The sequence below is a fragment of the Cyphellophora attinorum genome, assembly GCF_001299255.1.
Source record: "Cyphellophora attinorum strain CBS 131958 chromosome Unknown Contig11, whole genome shotgun sequence".
Lineage (NCBI taxonomy): Eukaryota > Fungi > Ascomycota > Eurotiomycetes > Chaetothyriales > Cyphellophoraceae > Cyphellophora > Cyphellophora attinorum.
The window spans coordinates 684,464-701,252 of NW_017253239.1; the positions used below are offsets into that span (position 1 = coordinate 684,464).

The following is a 16,789-nucleotide window of genomic DNA, read 5'->3' on the forward strand; positions in this document are numbered from 1 at the left end:
CGGCGCTATGCTGCGAGGTATAGATTGTTGCATCTAATGGAAGTTTCTGTGTTGCACCGACCTTGGAATGCAGCAATAACACAAAGTGGATACGGGACCCAGTCTTCAATGGTGCTGGTCGACGTTGGCTTTAATACGCCTCCGCTGTGGACATATCAGATTTAACCTGCTCGACAGTTTCCTCGATTGACGTTCCTCGACCCTTAACACAATGCTGGCCAGAACGATCGAGCTCATTGGCACCTCAGGCTTTGTTGCCCTGCTCATCCTCACAATCCTTGCCTCCATCATCTTGAGAGCAGTGCTCAACTATCGAAAGCTCTGTCGATTTCCTGGACCGCCACTAGCAGCATGCACTCGACTATGGCTCTTCCGCCAATGGCTCAGCTCGCGCGTCCATTTCGCGCATGAGGAAGCACTGAAGACCTATGGCTCGCCAAGTCGAGTCGCGCCTGACCTGCTCATCACCGATGATGCCGATGTTGTTCGTCACGTCAGTAGCTCACGATCGGGCTGGATGAGATCCAGATGGTACGACACCAATGCCTTCGACGCAAGGCAGCATACCGTGTTTACCACTCGCGACGAGAAGATCCATGCTGAGCTGAGAGCGAAAGAGATTGGCGCGGTATGGGAAAACAATTCCGCGTTTCCACTGGCTACTGATGCGTCGAGCAGTATACTGGGCGAGATCTAGAGCTCGAAGCTGGCATTGACACCACTATCCTCGAACTGATCGCCCTAATCAGCAACTCATACAGTCGTCGACCACTCGATCTATCACAAGTCACGCGCTACTTCGCGCTTGACACACTCAGCCGTCTTTTGTACAGCGAGTCGTTTGGAAACTTAAAGGCCGACAAGGACGTCTTCCAGTTCGGCGACTCTGTTGCCAGTATGCTGCCTATAGCCGAGCTCATTCAGAATCACGAATGGATCTTCAAAGTCGTGACCAGTCCTGTGCTCCGGAAGTTGTTGAACTCCAAGGCTGCGAATGAGATCGGTGCCAATAAGATCGTTTCGCTCGCAAGAGAGCACGTGCGAGAGCGATTCGTGAAAGGCCAGAGAGATCACAAGGACATCCTTGTAAGAAGCCTCGTCCCGACGTTTACAACAGGCGGAGCTAACGACTCTTCAGGGCTATTTCATGCGCAAAGACTTATCGCAATTGCAATGCGAGGTCGAAGCGGCCCTCCAGATCTTCGCTGGGTCCGACTCAACGGCAACGGTGCTCCGCAACACGATGTTTCTGTCGATCAGCAATCCCGCTGCCTATGGCAAGCTGCGAGCCGAAGTCGATAACGCCGTGACATCTGGCCATATCTCTTCTCCCGTAGCGAAATACGAGGAGACGAAGAAACTTCCATACCTTCAAGCCTGCATCTGGGAAGGTATGAGAATGTACCCTCCGCTGTTCGGCCTGAAAACCAAAGTCGCACCACTAGAGGGCGATACGATCAAGGGCGTCTTCTACCCTGGCGGCGTAGAGCTCGGATTTTGCGACTCCGCGATGTGTCGGAAGGAGAGCGAGTGGGGCTCGGATGCTGATCAGTACCGACCCGATCGATGGATTGAGGCAAAGGAGGAAGCGCTGCAAAGGTATGAAATGGTTGTGGGCTGTATTTTCGGGAGTGGAAAATACACTTGTTTGGGGAAACATATAGCTTTTATGGAGCTGCACAAGGTGGTGTTTGAGGTGAGTACGCTTGCAACCTCGACATGCTCAATAATGCTGATAATCGTCCTTAGCTGATGCGCCATTTCGACTTCGCGATCACGGATCCGATGCATGGGATCACAATGTATGGGCATACTGCTTGGGTGCAGAAGAATATGTTTGTGACGCCTTACCCACGGCGTGGAAAGGTTGAGCAGAACTCATAAGCATGGCTGGGGAAAGCAGGGTGTCTCTACGCGGACCTTTCAGCAACAGAATACATTTACGTGTGGGAGCAGAGTCGCCACGTCTTCGACTCAGCCAGCTCATTGAAGCCTACAGACACCCATTTAAGGAAATGCGCGTCGCTGGTACTTGCAGACGAGTTGCTACTCAATGAATGTAGCATTGCATCAACCCACCAGTGACATCAAATTCCAGACAAGGCATATAAATGTGTGACGGTACCGTGCTTGAACCTCGCACGACCGCTGACCAACCGCGACCCCAGTATCTCGTCATCTCATATGAAGAACAGACGATGACATGCCTCGCAAGTGCCAGAAGCCCTCGATGACTGGGTACGCTCATCGTTATGACGATGAAGAGGTAAACCGCTCTCTGAGTAGCGGCGTGGAGAGAACCGGCACGGCGGGTAGTGGGGTACAAAGATCTGCAACTTCGGCACACCCCGCGGTCGCTCTTGCATGCAAAAATTTCAGGAACGGGAGAAAGAAAATGATGCGGGAAAGACCATCTGCATATTCACTGGACCGGTAAGTGACGACTGGTTGCAGCGACTGCACTTGACCAACAGCGTGATTTATCTGCCACTGCGACTGCCACTCTGCCGTCAAAATTCATGGTCTTCTTCCTTCGTTGAGACCGGCTCTTTCGCTTCTTATTACCACTTCGTATCGACCATTTCGCACCCACGCCTTTCGTTCGACAGTACTGAACCGCCCATTGAGAACCACCGCGATGGCTGATATCACTCACCCCACCATCAAGGTAAGAGACCGTCCCAGAATGCGACATGGCAATCACTTACTCGTACGCAGATGGTTGGTTCCGGGAGATCTCAGAGATGGCAGGCACCCTGACCTATACAGTATCTGCCATCGCTAACGCCGTCATAGTGGCCCGGCCAGGCAATGACTCTCAAGGTGAACAACGTTCTCCATCACGAGAAGTCAAAGTACCAGGACGTCCTCATCTTCGAGAGCAGCAATCATGGCACAGTGCTCGTCCTGGACAATGTCATCCAGGCCACTGAGCGAGACGAATTCTCATACCAAGAGATGATCACACATTTGGCCATGAACTCGCACCCAAACCCCAAGAACGTCCTTGTTATTGGCGGTGGTGACGGAGGTGTCCTGCGTGAGGTCGTCAAGCACGAGACCGTCGAGAGCGCAGTTCTGGTCGACATCGACGAGGCTGTCATCCGGCTGAGCAAGAAGTACCTCCCAGGCATGTCAATCGGCTTCCAGCATCCTGCGGTCACAACCCTGGTGCAAGACGGTTTCAAGTACCTTGAGGATCAGAAGGGTCAATTCGATGTCATCATCACCGACAGCAGCGATCCAGATGGACCGGCCGAAGTGCTGTTCCAGAAGCCATACTTCGAGCTACTGTCAGGTGCTCTCAAGGAGGGCGGTGTCATCACTACTCAAGGTTGTGCGCACTCTTCTTATCCCCCGTCTGCCATTCTTCAGCCTTTACTGACTACGTCTTGTAGCCGAGAATCAATGGCTGCATCTGCCACTGATCACCAAGCTCAAGAAAGACTGCAAAGAGGTCTTCCCGACCGTCGAGTATGCCTACACCACCATCCCAACATATCCATCAGGTCAGATCGGCTTCATGGTTTGCTCCAAGGATCCCAAAGCCAACCTCAAGGAGCCCCTTCGCAGCTGGTCGCCTGAGGAAGAGGAGAAGTTGTGCAAGTACTACAACAAGGACGTTCACCGAGCGGCGTTCGTGCTGCCGACTTTCGCCCGGAAGGCGCTGCGGTAGGACCTCAGGCCAGAAGAATGTCCGGATCCCAACTTCTTGTTCCTTTCAGACGACGGTTCTGGCAGACCTGGAGGCTATCTGTTCGTCCCTAAAAATCGTTGGAGATATTAGTCACGAGCAGCTGTCGGCACGGAAGTCGATTTTACGACAAATTATGATACCACAGACACGTTTGAGCGCGTCGTGTTCCCGCGCCAAGAGCGCGACATATGCTCATTACAGATAGAGAATACTCCGGAAACTTCTTCCAAGCGATCCCTGACTTCTGGCAACTGCATATCCGCTACACTGCATCCTACCTGTCTGCCCATTGAAGGTGACTACTTCGAATATTTGTGACGCAAAGCCCACATTTTTGCTGATTGGGCAGCTGTCAAAACTGCTCCAAAGTATATCCATACTTTTGAACAAGGTGAGATCATTGCGTGCGACGAGTGACATCACTGGAAGCATACAGCTATTCGTGCCTGGATTAAAGGTACATATACAAATTAGTGTCGTGTGCAGCTTGACATGTAGACAGCAGCTTTCTACAAGTACACCAACAACAGCAGGGGCAACTTATAATCCATAGACCGCAAACTCATATACCTTAAGCTTATAGTCCTACCGCAATCATGTCCTACGCAGACCCAGCCCGCGTCCCTGAAAACCACCGCGACCACAATGACCCTTCCGTGCCGTTCGAGCCCACGGGTGCCGTGACGAAGGACTCGCTCGCTGCCGAGTCCCTCGAACAGCATGGGGAGTTCGAAAAGAACCCCAAGGCTCACGTGCTAGGCGTCGAAGGCGGGAAGTCTACCCTAGCAAACACGGACACGTCTGGTGCAAGCGCGCTCCCACCTTCCAGCAGCGGAGCTGCCAGAGATGGGGATGAGACGACCAAGTACCCAGATGCTGATGCCGGAAAGGCGGATGGCACGACGACCTCGGAGGGCAACTACTACGGAGGTGCCTCAGCAGGCAAGATTTCCAGCGGATATGATACGAGCAACGTCCAAACTTCGGACTATGGAGGTGATAACAGGGGCCAGAAGGAGCAGCAGGCTGAGACGATCAAGTCTTCGCAGGGCCAGAGTGGGGCCTCTGGTAGTGGCAGCAGTGGTGCGACGGAGACAGCCGCTCTGCGTCGCAGCTGCAGAAGGAGACTGTCAAGCAGGCTCAGTCGCAAGGCGGTAGCGGTGGTGCTGGCACCGGAACGGGCAGCAGCGGTGGTAGCGGTGGTAGCAGCCTCGGTGTCGATGGCCATGGAAACAGTGGTCCTGCTAATACTGTCAAATCGCCCAGCCAGACGCTGGTGTTCGGTGGCGGCAGCGGTGGCGACGATGGTAATGATCGGTCCGCGCAACAAGGCGGTAGCGGAATCAGTGGTGGCAGTGGTGGCAGTGGCGCTCGTGGGAGCGGTGCCGATGGAGACAGCCGCTCCGCATCCCAGCTGCAGAAGGAGACCGTTCAGCAATCGCAGTCTGCATCTTCATCGTCGGGAGCGGGCGCATCCGCATCCGCGTCGTCAGGAGTAGGAGCAGACACCACCTCCTCATCAGGGCCCTCTGCTGGTACAGGCATTCGGCCACACGTCGACGCGGCGCCGAACTACGCGGCTAGGGTGTCTGGTGCCATTCCCGCTGAAGGCGATGATCCTACGTATAAGCCAAAAGGCACGAATCTGACTGAGGGAGGGGATATTCCTGAGAACGTCAAGACGTTTACTGGGAACGTTGGTGGCGCGAAGGATCCCGGACGATTGGCGGAGCAGAACTTTGAGGCGATCAATGCGAATGTTGCTGGTGGTGGGTTGGGGAGGGATAAGGAGGGGACGACGGATGTCGGTGGGCAGTATGGTGTTTTGGGGAGCGAGAAGCTACAATAAGAGGATTGTATGCCGAGGCTTTATCGGCTAGACAGGCCGACAGAAGGAAGAGATTTGATCGACAGGTGAGGACATCAGGCCCAAGCGCATCAGCATAGCCAGTAATGTGGAATGTATTTACAATAGTCAACACACTGGGAAACTCAGCTACATGTTTTGCACCTATCGTCATGGTTCTTCCAGTCTGCTGGTACGTTGCCTGTGGGGTAATATCCAGCGCTCGAAAGCTGTCGTTCTCAACATATCATCTCCTGTACTAGATTGCGAGTCTCGTACAATAGCTACAAGCTCTAATCATGGTCCGCACTGACGCCGCAATCTGCATCACGAAGATTGACCTGCGTTAACTTCAGAAGTCCCTGAACCACTCCAGGCGTCCTCTCTTCGATCTTCTCGACTCCAACAATTTTTCTCACTGACATTGCAGCGATGGCATGTGAGTCTTTTATTCGGGTTGACTGCCCTCTGTCTGCACCTAAGGGAAGCCCCTCGTCGTTCGTGTTCAGTGTGCTGGGCAGATGTGTGACCTAGTCTTCCATTTTGTGGTTGAGTCCTCTGTCGAGCATGTCGCATATGCTGTGGTCCCGTAGCGCATCGAGGGTGACTCGATCTTTGTCTTGTCGTGAATAGGTGGTTGGAACTAAGCTTTGCCACGCCCGTACCTGGTGTTGCCGGAGGACGAAAGTTGTGTGCGCCTCAACTCACGCATGAGCCTTAGATACCTTCTCCTCTGTAGGAGTCTTGCATGTACGGCACAAGTCTCGCATGAGCCGTAGCGTTCTTATCCACTGTATGAACAGAGGACAAGAACGCTGAGTACAAGTCGTTCCGCCTTGGTTTGAAGGTATTCAGAGGCCCCTCGCTTGTGCCTGATGGCGCATAAGCGGGTGCAGCGATCACGCCTCTCGAAGTCGCCGCCGAAGTTCGTGTGGATGCCGTGAGTTGTAACGTATTGGTCGAGACAGCGGACTCCCTAGTGCTGTGAGTATGGCCGCTGCGTATTGACCTGCAATAGCTTGCTGCGAACCAGGCCTCCGATAGTTCTTTGCGCACTGTACCAGGCTCGCCGTCGGAGCCCAACGTCGTTTGCGTCGCGGGATCAAAAGCCCGCATTTTATACATCAAGTCCTTTCCGTGCCAAAGCACCAGGAGTTTCTGGTCCGCCGCCATCGCTTGTATCAGCTCGCCACATGTGCCTGATCTCCTTCGTCGGAAATGGTTACTGAGCCTGATGTAAAGTTCAGTGTCGGCGTTGTCATCAGCCATCAAGCTGATCTCATCCGTGCAATAGTCCGGGCGTCGCATGGAGGCTAGACTCAAGTCGACGAGGGATGAGAGCTCAGGACTTGGTAGAGGCTTGGTGACACTCGGCGCCCACGATAAATGGCGCTCAATCGTGCTCGCCAGTATTCTCCAAAGCGCATCATCATTGAGCACGTCCTTCACCGGCTGATCTGGGGGCACTTGAGCTTCCACGACGGGATCCTGGTCGGGCGTACGGCTGCGTTGCAGAAAAGCCTTACAGTGGCGATTAAGCTCATATCTCGTTGCGAATTCTGCACTGCAGCCGCAACCATTGTCGTCGCTGCTAACGCACTTGAATGGCCTGAGACCCCTATGCACACGATCATTATGCTTACGAAGGTCATCAAGGCGCACGAAGTGCTTGGCGCACACCGGGCATTGAAAGCGTTCGCCACTGTGCTTCGACCGATGATGGGCTTCAAGGTGGGCTCTCCTAGTGTAGCTGACAGTGGAGGAAAGACATTGTGGTTCGTTACAGACGAAGCGCTTCCGAGATGACGCAGTGCTTGCCGTTGTTCCGGACCCGGAGTCTGAAGTTATTGGGGATGTTGGCGTTTGCGCTGATGCGAGTGACACCGATTGCTCCAGGGGCGAGCACGCTCGTGAGGCCGATGCTTGTGGTGACTGGAGCAATGGCGTGGAGCATGGAGCCGGAGGTAGAGGGAATGTCGGTAGCACATATGGTGACGAAGCTGATGAGTGAGGAGCGGAGCATGGAAGGGGAGGCAGAGGCGACGTTGGTGGCGGATACGGAGACGGGGACGGTGGGTGAGGAGGGGGAAGTCGGATCCGTGATCTCTTGGGCGCGGAAGCAGCATCCATATCGGCAATGCAATTATTTCAACCAGTGATGCTAGACGATGCTGCAGACCACGCAAGGTGCCAATGCGGGGATGTACACTGTAACGAGCCTTGCCTTTTCAAACACAACTGTTGGAAGCGTGAGTAACGACACAATCCATTGTACAATGAGCCTAGTAAGTCAGACAATCTCACATATATAGTAGAGTATGGACTTTCCGGAATCAGAAGACTTGAAAGGTTTCAGTGTGCCAGGCTGAGCCCCAGCTGGCTGGCGAGTTGGGCATTTCTGTGGCGTTGACCGCTGTTATTGCGCTGGCACACCAGGCTGCCAGTGGCTTGGCATGCACGGTGCTGCAGGACGCTGAGGCGCAGCCAATTGGGGATGGGCGATGATCTTGCCCTTGTGAAAACCATGACAGATACGAACGTATATAGTCGACCGTGATCACGAGTCCATAGGCGCAATCTTCGAATGTTTGGTGTGAAACAACTTAGGTGTGACTGGAAGGAAGAGAAGAAAGACCGCGAACACCGGCAGGTCGCAAAGTCATTGCCCCGCCAAGCCTCAACTGACGGCAGGCATAACTGTATTTCTTCCTACCTGGATCATCTTTCCTATGAAACTCTCCCAATCTCCAGTTTGTTTCTGCAACGGTCGCAATCCAATTCTCGGCAGGTCCGATCCTCGTTGACCTAGTCGTGACTGAAACCTCGACGGAAGTTCGAACGCGATGCCATTGCCATCATTTCCGTTCTCCATTCCAGTCGAGTCACTCAATCCGGCAATCATCAGCCAACGTAAGTTCCATGACATGCTCACCCTGTCGTCCTGGCTTGCATCCTCCCAGGGCGCTCATCATCTCGCTCATCGAGCCGCCTCAGAATCCTGCCCTCTATAGACCTACGTTCTGGAGTAAGGTGGGACTTTTCTGGGAAGGACTTCCCCCAGCGCGGTATCAAGGAATGTGCTTCTGATCTCTCCTTCACGCTGTCTAGATTCCTACCCAGAAGTTCACGCGGTCTCTGATGTTTAGGGACCGATGTTGGAAGTTCGACAGATGTATTTTTTGTTGTTCTCTTCAACGCGTACGCGTCTTTCAGGGCCCTCCCGCAGTACTGGATCTGACTTGTGCCAGCGCTGCTTGAATGGAAATGGTGGTGGAGGATAGCTTATTCCGTCGTTCGCGCACTCGACCGCACTGACTGTCAGCTTGTCTTGCCAGTCGTTCACCTCGGACGCACCGGCAGCCTCAGCCTTGGACCCGTCTGTTTTTGGCGTCACTCGCACCATGGTTCGTTGACCGGGTATAATCAAGTTCCCCTCGGTAGACAGCTTTGATTGTGCTGGAGCTCCTGGAGTGTCCTTTTCGTCCTTCTCCTTTACCTCTGGAAGCTGTTCAGCCGGTACTGCACTCTCTTTGGCAAAGTTGCTGGTGCACGGAAAGAGCTTTTTGAGTCCGCTGCCACATCGCTGGAAGAGACGTTTCGATGTATTCGTGCCAGCCGCTTCAGCGTCAGATGTCTGGGTGGCTCTCTGCTTCTCTGGGTCGGACTGGTCAGAGGTAAGGGTTGAGCATTGGCGACCTTCGGGACGGGGCATGCCGTTCAGGACCTCTGAAGGGGGTTGAGACGCGATTGTCTGTGGGGACTCCAGTACTAAGCCGTCGTCATTGCCGCTTTCGACGTGCTGCGCACCATGTGCAAGTCGATCCAGCCACAGACCACAGGCTGTCGACAGAGATTCTTCGTCGGAGGTCAGCGGGACACCCAACTCTGACTCCAGCACTGCGGCGATTGCGTCCCATCCCTGGTCACCCAATTTCTCGGCGAAGTTCGCGACCCTCTGCTGCGTGTCTGCTTTACCGGGCGCGCCTTTGAGACGAGGTGGGCCTGAGAGTTCTGCTGGCACTTCGAAAACGTGGCCAGGCTCCTCGACGCTTCGCTTGTCTCCAGACTTGGCCTTCCGAAAGAGTCGACGCCACCATCTTGCACAAGCTGGCTTCTTCGACATGCTCGCTGTCGTTGACGAAAGGTGGCTTGATGTCGACTTTGCTGAGTTCACGCCAGTTACCTCTATTGACATCAGCGAGACTCTTGACAGTAACACGATGAGAGTTGTCGTTGCGATGGCCAACAATAACTATTAACAAGAGTTTAGGGAAACTTCACCAGGGCAACCTTGCCAAGAGTCACAAGTGAAGTTGTGTCGAAAAGGTTGCTTGCGAGTCTACCCGTCCTCGAAAATCAGGTGCGAAGCCGTGATCGCGTTTACGTACCTTCTATTCATCGATCTCCCTGTCGTCGAGTGCTGCCAATCATCACACTTATCTTGTGCACCAAGGCTGTCGTCTGACCCATCTCTACTCGATCGTAAGTCAAACTCAGTCGCATTTCAACTGTACTCAGACTCTGCTCACACCTAGATCTTAACAGGTTCGCCATGGCATCCCTATCAAACGCCGCAAGACTCTCTTGGAGCAAGTACGTCGAAGCGGTGGAGTGCACCAATCTCGCAACGCTCAGCGCGCCATCGAGATCAGCCTCGAGTTGATCGCCCAACCCACTCTACCCGACCTACTTAAAGGCTTCCTCTACTGCAAACTCGCCGCAGACATCGAGGTCCCTGAGCACACGCCGTCTCGCAAGCGCTACTGGTTGAGCGAAGCCGCCAAGATTCTCGATTTGCTCAAAGAGCGCAACGACCCTGCACAGATCATTGAGCAGCTCACAACCCTGCTTGAAGGGGCTACTGCTGTGGTCCAGGCTTGGGAGAAGGAATCGCCGGAGGGTCGCCTTGCGGCTGCGGCGGAGCAGGAGCAGCTGCTGGAGGATCACGAAGCCGTTGGTACTAAGGAGGAAAGTGAGGAGGTCGAGATGGACTCTACGACGCGGTCTCGCATTTTGGCCTCGAAATCTATGGAGGCGCAAGCGAACACGCCGGACAAGTGAGCGCTCTGTCGATGACAGTCCAGGGAGCACTCTGGCATGGTACGTACACGCCAAGACTTCAAGATGACGACGATGCGGCCGAGGACGTTTCTACGGAGACAGCGAACGATCTTGAGCGCGGGACGGAACGTTGAGTTGAGTCTTTATTCAAGTAGGACGCCCCAATGGCACGTGTACGCTAGGCTTCAACATAACGCCTGAGATCCCGTCACAGCGCCATCCCAACCGCAATCCGCCGTTCGAACGGCGTCTTCCACACCTCGTTCCCCTCGTCTGAGTCTGCGTCCCAATCGATTTCGTCTTCCTCGCCCTCACTGCTGCTTGACTTTCTCTCATCGTCGTCCTCATGGTCGTCACTACCCGCAACCGGCAGATCATCATCCTCGTCCTCCTCATCCCCAAGCAGGACTGACCCACCATCCGGTGGGAGACTCTCCACCTCCACAACACCACAGAACCTCGCGAAGCCCTCCCCAGCGCCACCACGCTCGCCAATACTTAGCATCACAGTTGGAGTCTCCATGCCAACCTCGGTACCCCTTGCCAGAATTCCACTCCAAACCTCTGTGTTCGCTTTCAACTCCGACATGCGCGCATGACTCCAGCCAAGCTTTGCACTCCCCTTCCCTCGTTCCGCAAGACTGTCCTCTCCATTGCCGTTGCTGACTGCACCTCGGAAAATATGCGGTGTCAGCTCCCACGCATGCTCTTCGCCATAGACGTAAAAGATGTCACGGACGCTGGAAGCGAGGAGAGGGACTTTGCTCGGATCGAGCAGACCGCTTGGTTGAGTCATATCTGCGTCGCGCTTGGCATTGCTGGTGTTGACGCTGTTCTCGGTTGTGGGCAGGAAATACGACGGCGGGTACCAGCCGTGCAGCCAAGCGAGCCTCGAGAGGTGGTCCATTGGAGCCGGAAGAACGCTTCTGCTAAGGCAGGTGCACCAGTAGACGAAGAGGAGACAGGATATGGGTTGAAGACTGTCGTGACTTTGTTGCGAGCTGGAGGATACGGTGTTCTGGGGGTAATTGGTCGATGGATGACGGTATCGTTGCTGCCGTCTGAGGCGAAGCGTGGCGATGTCGTTGTTTGTAGCCCTCGCGCGATACTGTATGCTCCGTTCCTGCCACTGTGGTCGAAACTTGGCGGGGTGATCGAGATGGACGGCGTGTCAAGCACTCGGCGCGGAACCACCGTGCTGGTGTTGTCGAGACTGCCGGACGATGAAGCTGATCGCGTAAAATGACTTGAGAAGGCCTTTGAAGTCGCGACTGCGTGGTTTGCTTTGCTAGTGATGGAGCAAGATCGCGTCGGTGTCCTCGGCGAAGCGATCGTGGTAGAGGAAGGAAGAGTGATTTTGGGAACCACGAAGGTATGTCTCCTACTTTCCATGATGAAGGACTCCTGGGTGGAATTATCATTAATGTGTACCGGTCGGGATCTGGAGCTGTTCAGATTGTCAAGTTCGCAAAGGACAACAGTTTGACGGAGATCGTTTTGAACCTTTGCGCAGGCAGTTCTCTGCCTAATGTGACATTTCTCACTCTTCACTTGCGCCCGTGGCAACCACAAGTTCACTTTCACCAAGTGGCACTTCTCACACATCCGATGTCGAGCGGACGGAACACCGCAGACGTACTTCACCACATCAAACATCCTCCTGCTATATCCCACACAGCCACCATTCGTTACGCCGTCCCTCCTCTCCCGCCCACACTCCCCAACGCCCTCCTCTGCGCCTCCCCAACCTCCACCCGCGGCAGCTTCTTCACCACCCCCTTGACCTCCGCCGTCGGCCCTGGCAAGAACCCTGTCTCCACAAGATAGCTCAGATACAATCCAACCGTCGTCTTCGTCACTCCACTCCCGGCACTCACATCCTCCCCGGTCCACTCCCTATCCGCATACAGCGCCGCCTCAGCGTTACTGTCATCCAGCTCCGGCGCACGGGTGTTCGAGGGCAGGTCGTTTGCGACAAAGGTGAACAGCGGCATTAGCGCGAAGTCCGAGTGCGTTGAGACGTAGTGCTCGAGGGAGGATGCCCAGGGGACGTAGTCCGAGAGCTTCGCGTCATAGCCGTAGGTTTGGAGCGCAGCGAGGTACTGGTTGAAGCGCAGTCGTGGATGGCCTGTGATCTGTGCAACGCCGACGCCGAGTGTGGGCGGGTGGAACGCACATGCGACGACTGTACGTGCGACGTGGTTCACTGGGACCATGTTGACTGTGTTGTTGATATTGGGCCGCGTGCCGAGCTGGATACAGCCTTTGAGCATGCGGATGAGGAAGTCGTCGGTGTTGGTGACGCCGGTTTGGGAGTCGCCGAGGACGTAGCCCGGGCGCACTACGCAGCCGGAGAGGCCGCGACGGCCGGCTTCGCGGGAGAGGTATTCTGATACCCATTTGGACTGGCCGTAGCCTGTTCCAAGGCCGGTGCTGCTGCGGGAGAGGTCATCTTCTTCTGAGATGCCTTCGCCGCCGGCGGCTATGGCGCGCTCGGACTCCATTACGAAGGCGTCGTGATCCAGCACACTGGTGATGAGACAAAGCAGAACTTCTTGGGCTTTCCCTCTGCACACAGCTTGAGCGCATCGATCGTGCCGAGGACGTTCGGAGCCTTGAGCATATCGTATGTGTTGATCCAGTGCACTTGTGCGCCGTTGTGGATGACCACATCTGCTTGAGTAGCTGCCTCCCAGTCAGCATCCGATAGACTGAACTTTGTTGGTCCCAGGCTGCCTGTGACACACTGGATGCGGTTCGACCACGAATCGTCCCAGACACCATAAGCTGCACATGTGGCCTTGACGCGATTCATGGCCGAGTCGTCATCTTTGGCACGAACAAGCAGGATGACCTTGCTAATCTCTGGGGACTTTCGCGAAAGCAAGTCCTTCAGTACGAAAGAGCCCAAGAAGCCGGTCGCGCCGGTCAGGAAAACCACTGGCTCCTTGACCTCTGTTGCGGTTTGGAAGGACGTAGGCAGACCTTTCGCCATTTCAAGCGCATCTTGGCCATACTCAACACCTGAGGTCTTTTCGTCTTCTTTCTCGTCTTCATGTAGTGACTCGGAAGACTTGAGTCGGTCTACTATGGCAGCCATGTCCTTCAGTGTCGGCTGACGGTATATCTTGTTGATAGCAAGATCAGCCCCCAGGTCTCTTCGTATCCTGTATGCCAGCTGCTGTGCCTTCATACTGTCGCCTCCGATGTCAAAGAACGACTCGCTTGGTTTGACAGTATTTGGCAGCAAGCCAGGCACGAGTCCAGCCCACACTCCGGCTAAAGACCTCTCAGCGTCCGTCAGCTGCGTCATCATCGAGGACTTCCGCCGTCTAGATGCCGACAACATAGCTGTATCCGGGAAAGGCAGCTTCGGCTTGTCAACCTTGCCGTTCGGATTCAGAGGCATTGCACGCATTGGCACAATCACTGAAGGCACCGCGTATGCCGGTAGCTTCGTCTTCAGATGCTCCGTCACAGCCTGCTGCAGGAGCCGGAACCGCTCAAATCGACCAACGAGTGTCCCATCATCTTGCTGATCTTCCAGACCGCGCTCGCGCAGGAACGACAACCATGCCTTGATTTGTGGCACGATGTAGCTGACCAATGTCTGTTCCTCAAACTTGTCCCTCCGCACGAGTGTCACGTTCTCCCTGACCAACGGGTGCTGTGATAGATGTGTATCGATCTCTCCCAGCTCTATTCTGAAGCCACGAATTTTGACCTGGTCATCAGCTCTTCCGGAGCACTCGACATCACCGGTCGGTGTATATCGCCCGAGGTCTCCGCTTCTGTAGAGTCGGTCTCTTGGACCGAAGTAGAGCTTCTTGTTAGCCCATGGCTCGAACTTAAACTTCTCGAAGTTCTGCAGATCTACCTTGATGCCCTTCTCATGCCCAGGAAACCAATTCTTGACGAATTTCTTAGCAGTCAAATCCGGTGTACCGAGATATTCCTCGGCCAGACCTGAAGCTCGAACATAGATCTCACCAATCTCGCCAACGGCACAAAGTTTCGTAGTGTCAAACCGATTCACCACCAGCATCTGCACGTTGTGCATACCACGACCGGCCGGTATGACATCCTTCATGCCATCTAGGAAGCCCTCACGTTGATTTCTTGACGGTATCTCGTAGTAGCTGACAGCTCGCTGCGTTTCTGTCGTACCATACATATTGACAATGTTGACGTTGGGCGCCAGACTCTGTAATGACTTACAGTCTCGCTTGATCAGAATGTCGCCGACAAAAAACGCATGATGCAGCTTGTCGAACCTGGCCACTGCACCACCGACCAGGATCTGACCCATGGCAGGGGTCAAGTGCGTGACTGTCGCGCCATGTTCTGCCATCCACTCAGCAAGGCGCTCGTTCTGGATGTCATTCTTTGCAGGCACCAGTAGTTGTGCGCCGAGAAACAGTGGCGTGAACATGTCCCGCTGGATAGGATCATGGGCAATGCCGCTCAGCATGGTGAACTTGTCGTTGCTCGAGAGGTTGAAAGTCTTTGCCATCCAGTCGAAATAGAAAGCGAGGGAGTAGTGTCTGCCTCTGACGCCCTTGGGCTTGCCCTCAGATCCAGAGGTGAATGAAAGTGTCGGTGTGGAATCTGGCCCAACTACTACCCCTGTGCCTCTGGCCTTCATTGGCTGGACTGCTTCGAATATATCCTTTCCGTCCACTTGGCCGCCAGTCAGAGTGCCATCATTATGCAGGTAAAGCTCTGGCACTTCTGTCCGCAGATCCAGATTGTCGGAGATGTAGCTTCGGACCTTCTGATCAAGCTCACCAGCTTCCTTGGTCGCTCGTCCTATGACGACCAGAGCACGCGGCTTCGAGACTTCGAGATAGATGTTTTGTCGATCTGGTGGATATGCCGGGTCAAGTACGGAGAATGTGCCACCAGCCTTCAGAGTGCCCATAACAGCCACCATCAGATCAACACCACGATAAGAGTAGATCATGACCACATCACCAATGTCCAGACCGCTTTGTACAAGGTGGTGGGCGAGTATGTTCGACGCCTCGTTGATTTGCTGATAAGTAAACACTCTTTCTGGCCCGTCTTCTGACTTGGTCTCAACGACACATGTCCGATCTGGATGCCGGGAAGCATTCTCGGCGAATATGTCGTGGATGGCGCCCCTGAAAGAAGACCACTGTAGGTCAGATATGGGATCTGGCCGGAGCGCGGCTTGATCCGGCGTGCAGAAGTCGATAGCTCCTATTGCTTGCTCTTGGTCGTGAGCAGCATTCCGTATCAGGGTGAGAAGTTGCGCTAGAATGCCGGCAATTCGGGCGCTTGAAAATAGACGCTGGTTGTACCTCGCCGAGAGACTCAAGGTGCCCGATGGTGAGACTGAGTATGTTATCAGCAAATCTGTGGTGCCAGCAGGTATGCCACTTGGTATCGAATCGGGACCAGAGTTGAAAGCCGCAAAACGAAAGAGAGCCGAGGCTTTTAGATGATCTTGCAGATCAATGAGGTCGATATACCTGTCTTTTGCTTGGCCGATTGCCTCCCTGACCTTCCCAGACAATGCCAAGAAGGTCTCAGAGCTGGTGGTGAAGAGTCGTAGCACGAACGGTGAGCCATTCGGGCCTGCATTGGCGCCAATACTGATATCTTCGTCCCCCGTAAGCCGCGCTGTGAGTACCATCAGTGCCGTCAGAACAATCGCTTCCACCGAAACATCATTTGGAAAGCTGCTCAACGCCTCATAGGTCTTATTGTCGGCCTCCAGTGACTCCACTGCCTCGATGGCTCTCTTCTGAGCATTTTCTGACGAGACTTCTGGATAGTCTCGAGTCAAAGGAGAGACAGTGAGGTCCTTCAGGTGCTCCATCCACCACTGAAGGTGACCTGAAACACCGTTGACCGCCATGCTTGCAGTATTGCGGAATTTGAAAACGCCTTGCGAGACCGGAGCAGCATATAAAAAAGTACAGCATTGTGAGTCGCTACTGCCGGAAATCGTTTCCGTCGCACATGCCGTTTGGTTGATGGACTGCGTAATTCCAATCCACTATCACAGTACTCTCACTCCTGTCCACTGACAAAGACTGTTCACCTCAGACATTCTCTCCTGCAGCGACGATGGGAGCCGCGTTCTTGGTCCCCAAAATTCACGTTTGAAGCGATGCCACGGCTCCGATTTGGATCATTCGTCTTCGTCACTATCGTTA

The 16,789-nt window shown here is 54.4% G+C and overlaps 8 protein-coding genes across 8 annotated transcripts; 4 read left to right on the forward strand and 4 right to left on the reverse strand.

Annotated features, from left to right (window-relative positions):
* Positions 1–211: 211 nt before the first annotated feature.
* On the forward strand, positions 212–1,884 carry AB675_10792 (Pisatin demethylase; the record flags this gene model as incomplete). Its single annotated transcript, XM_018139586.1, has 4 exons — positions 212–628; positions 679–1,086; positions 1,139–1,696; positions 1,750–1,884. The coding sequence occupies 4 exons, from the start codon at positions 212–214 to the stop codon at positions 1,882–1,884; spliced, it is 1,518 nt and encodes a 505-aa protein (XP_018000671.1).
* Positions 1,885–2,638: 754 nt separating this feature from the next.
* AB675_10793 (Spermidine synthase) lies at positions 2,639–3,676 on the forward strand (the record flags this gene model as incomplete). Its single annotated transcript, XM_018139587.1, has 3 exons — positions 2,639–2,668; positions 2,797–3,334; positions 3,399–3,676. 3 exons carry the CDS (start codon positions 2,639–2,641, stop codon positions 3,674–3,676), a joined length of 846 nt encoding a protein of 281 aa, XP_018000895.1.
* Positions 3,677–4,293: 617 nt separating this feature from the next.
* Positions 4,294–5,546, forward strand: AB675_10794 (uncharacterized protein; the record flags this gene model as incomplete). The annotated part of the gene is made up of 2 exons (XM_018139588.1): positions 4,294–4,899; positions 5,112–5,546. 2 exons carry the CDS (start codon positions 4,294–4,296, stop codon positions 5,544–5,546), a joined length of 1,041 nt encoding a protein of 346 aa, XP_018000758.1.
* Positions 5,547–6,260: 714 nt separating this feature from the next.
* AB675_10795 (uncharacterized protein) lies at positions 6,261–7,566 on the reverse strand (the record flags this gene model as incomplete). Its single annotated transcript, XM_018139589.1, has 3 exons — positions 6,261–7,161; positions 7,224–7,284; positions 7,332–7,566. 3 exons carry the CDS (start codon positions 7,564–7,566, stop codon positions 6,261–6,263), a joined length of 1,197 nt encoding a protein of 398 aa, XP_018000624.1.
* Positions 7,567–8,685: 1,119 nt separating this feature from the next.
* On the reverse strand, positions 8,686–9,666 carry AB675_10796 (uncharacterized protein; the record flags this gene model as incomplete). Its single annotated transcript, XM_018139590.1, has 1 exon — positions 8,686–9,666. One exon carries the CDS (start codon positions 9,664–9,666, stop codon positions 8,686–8,688), a length of 981 nt encoding a protein of 326 aa, XP_018000851.1.
* Positions 9,667–10,095: 429 nt separating this feature from the next.
* AB675_10797 (uncharacterized protein) lies at positions 10,096–10,604 on the forward strand (the record flags this gene model as incomplete). Its single annotated transcript, XM_018139591.1, has 2 exons — positions 10,096–10,136; positions 10,196–10,604. The coding sequence occupies 2 exons, from the start codon at positions 10,096–10,098 to the stop codon at positions 10,602–10,604; spliced, it is 450 nt and encodes a 149-aa protein (XP_018000714.1).
* Positions 10,605–10,812: 208 nt separating this feature from the next.
* AB675_10798 (uncharacterized protein) lies at positions 10,813–11,511 on the reverse strand (the record flags this gene model as incomplete). Its single annotated transcript, XM_018139592.1, has 1 exon — positions 10,813–11,511. The coding sequence occupies one exon, from the start codon at positions 11,509–11,511 to the stop codon at positions 10,813–10,815; it is 699 nt and encodes a 232-aa protein (XP_018000803.1).
* A 781-nt stretch (positions 11,512–12,292) lies between these two features.
* AB675_10799 (L-aminoadipate-semialdehyde dehydrogenase large subunit) lies at positions 12,293–16,488 on the reverse strand (the record flags this gene model as incomplete). The annotated part of the gene is made up of 2 exons (XM_018139593.1): positions 12,293–13,133; positions 13,181–16,488. The coding sequence occupies 2 exons, from the start codon at positions 16,486–16,488 to the stop codon at positions 12,293–12,295; spliced, it is 4,149 nt and encodes a 1,382-aa protein (XP_018000853.1).
* Positions 16,489–16,789: the final 301 nt, after the last annotated feature.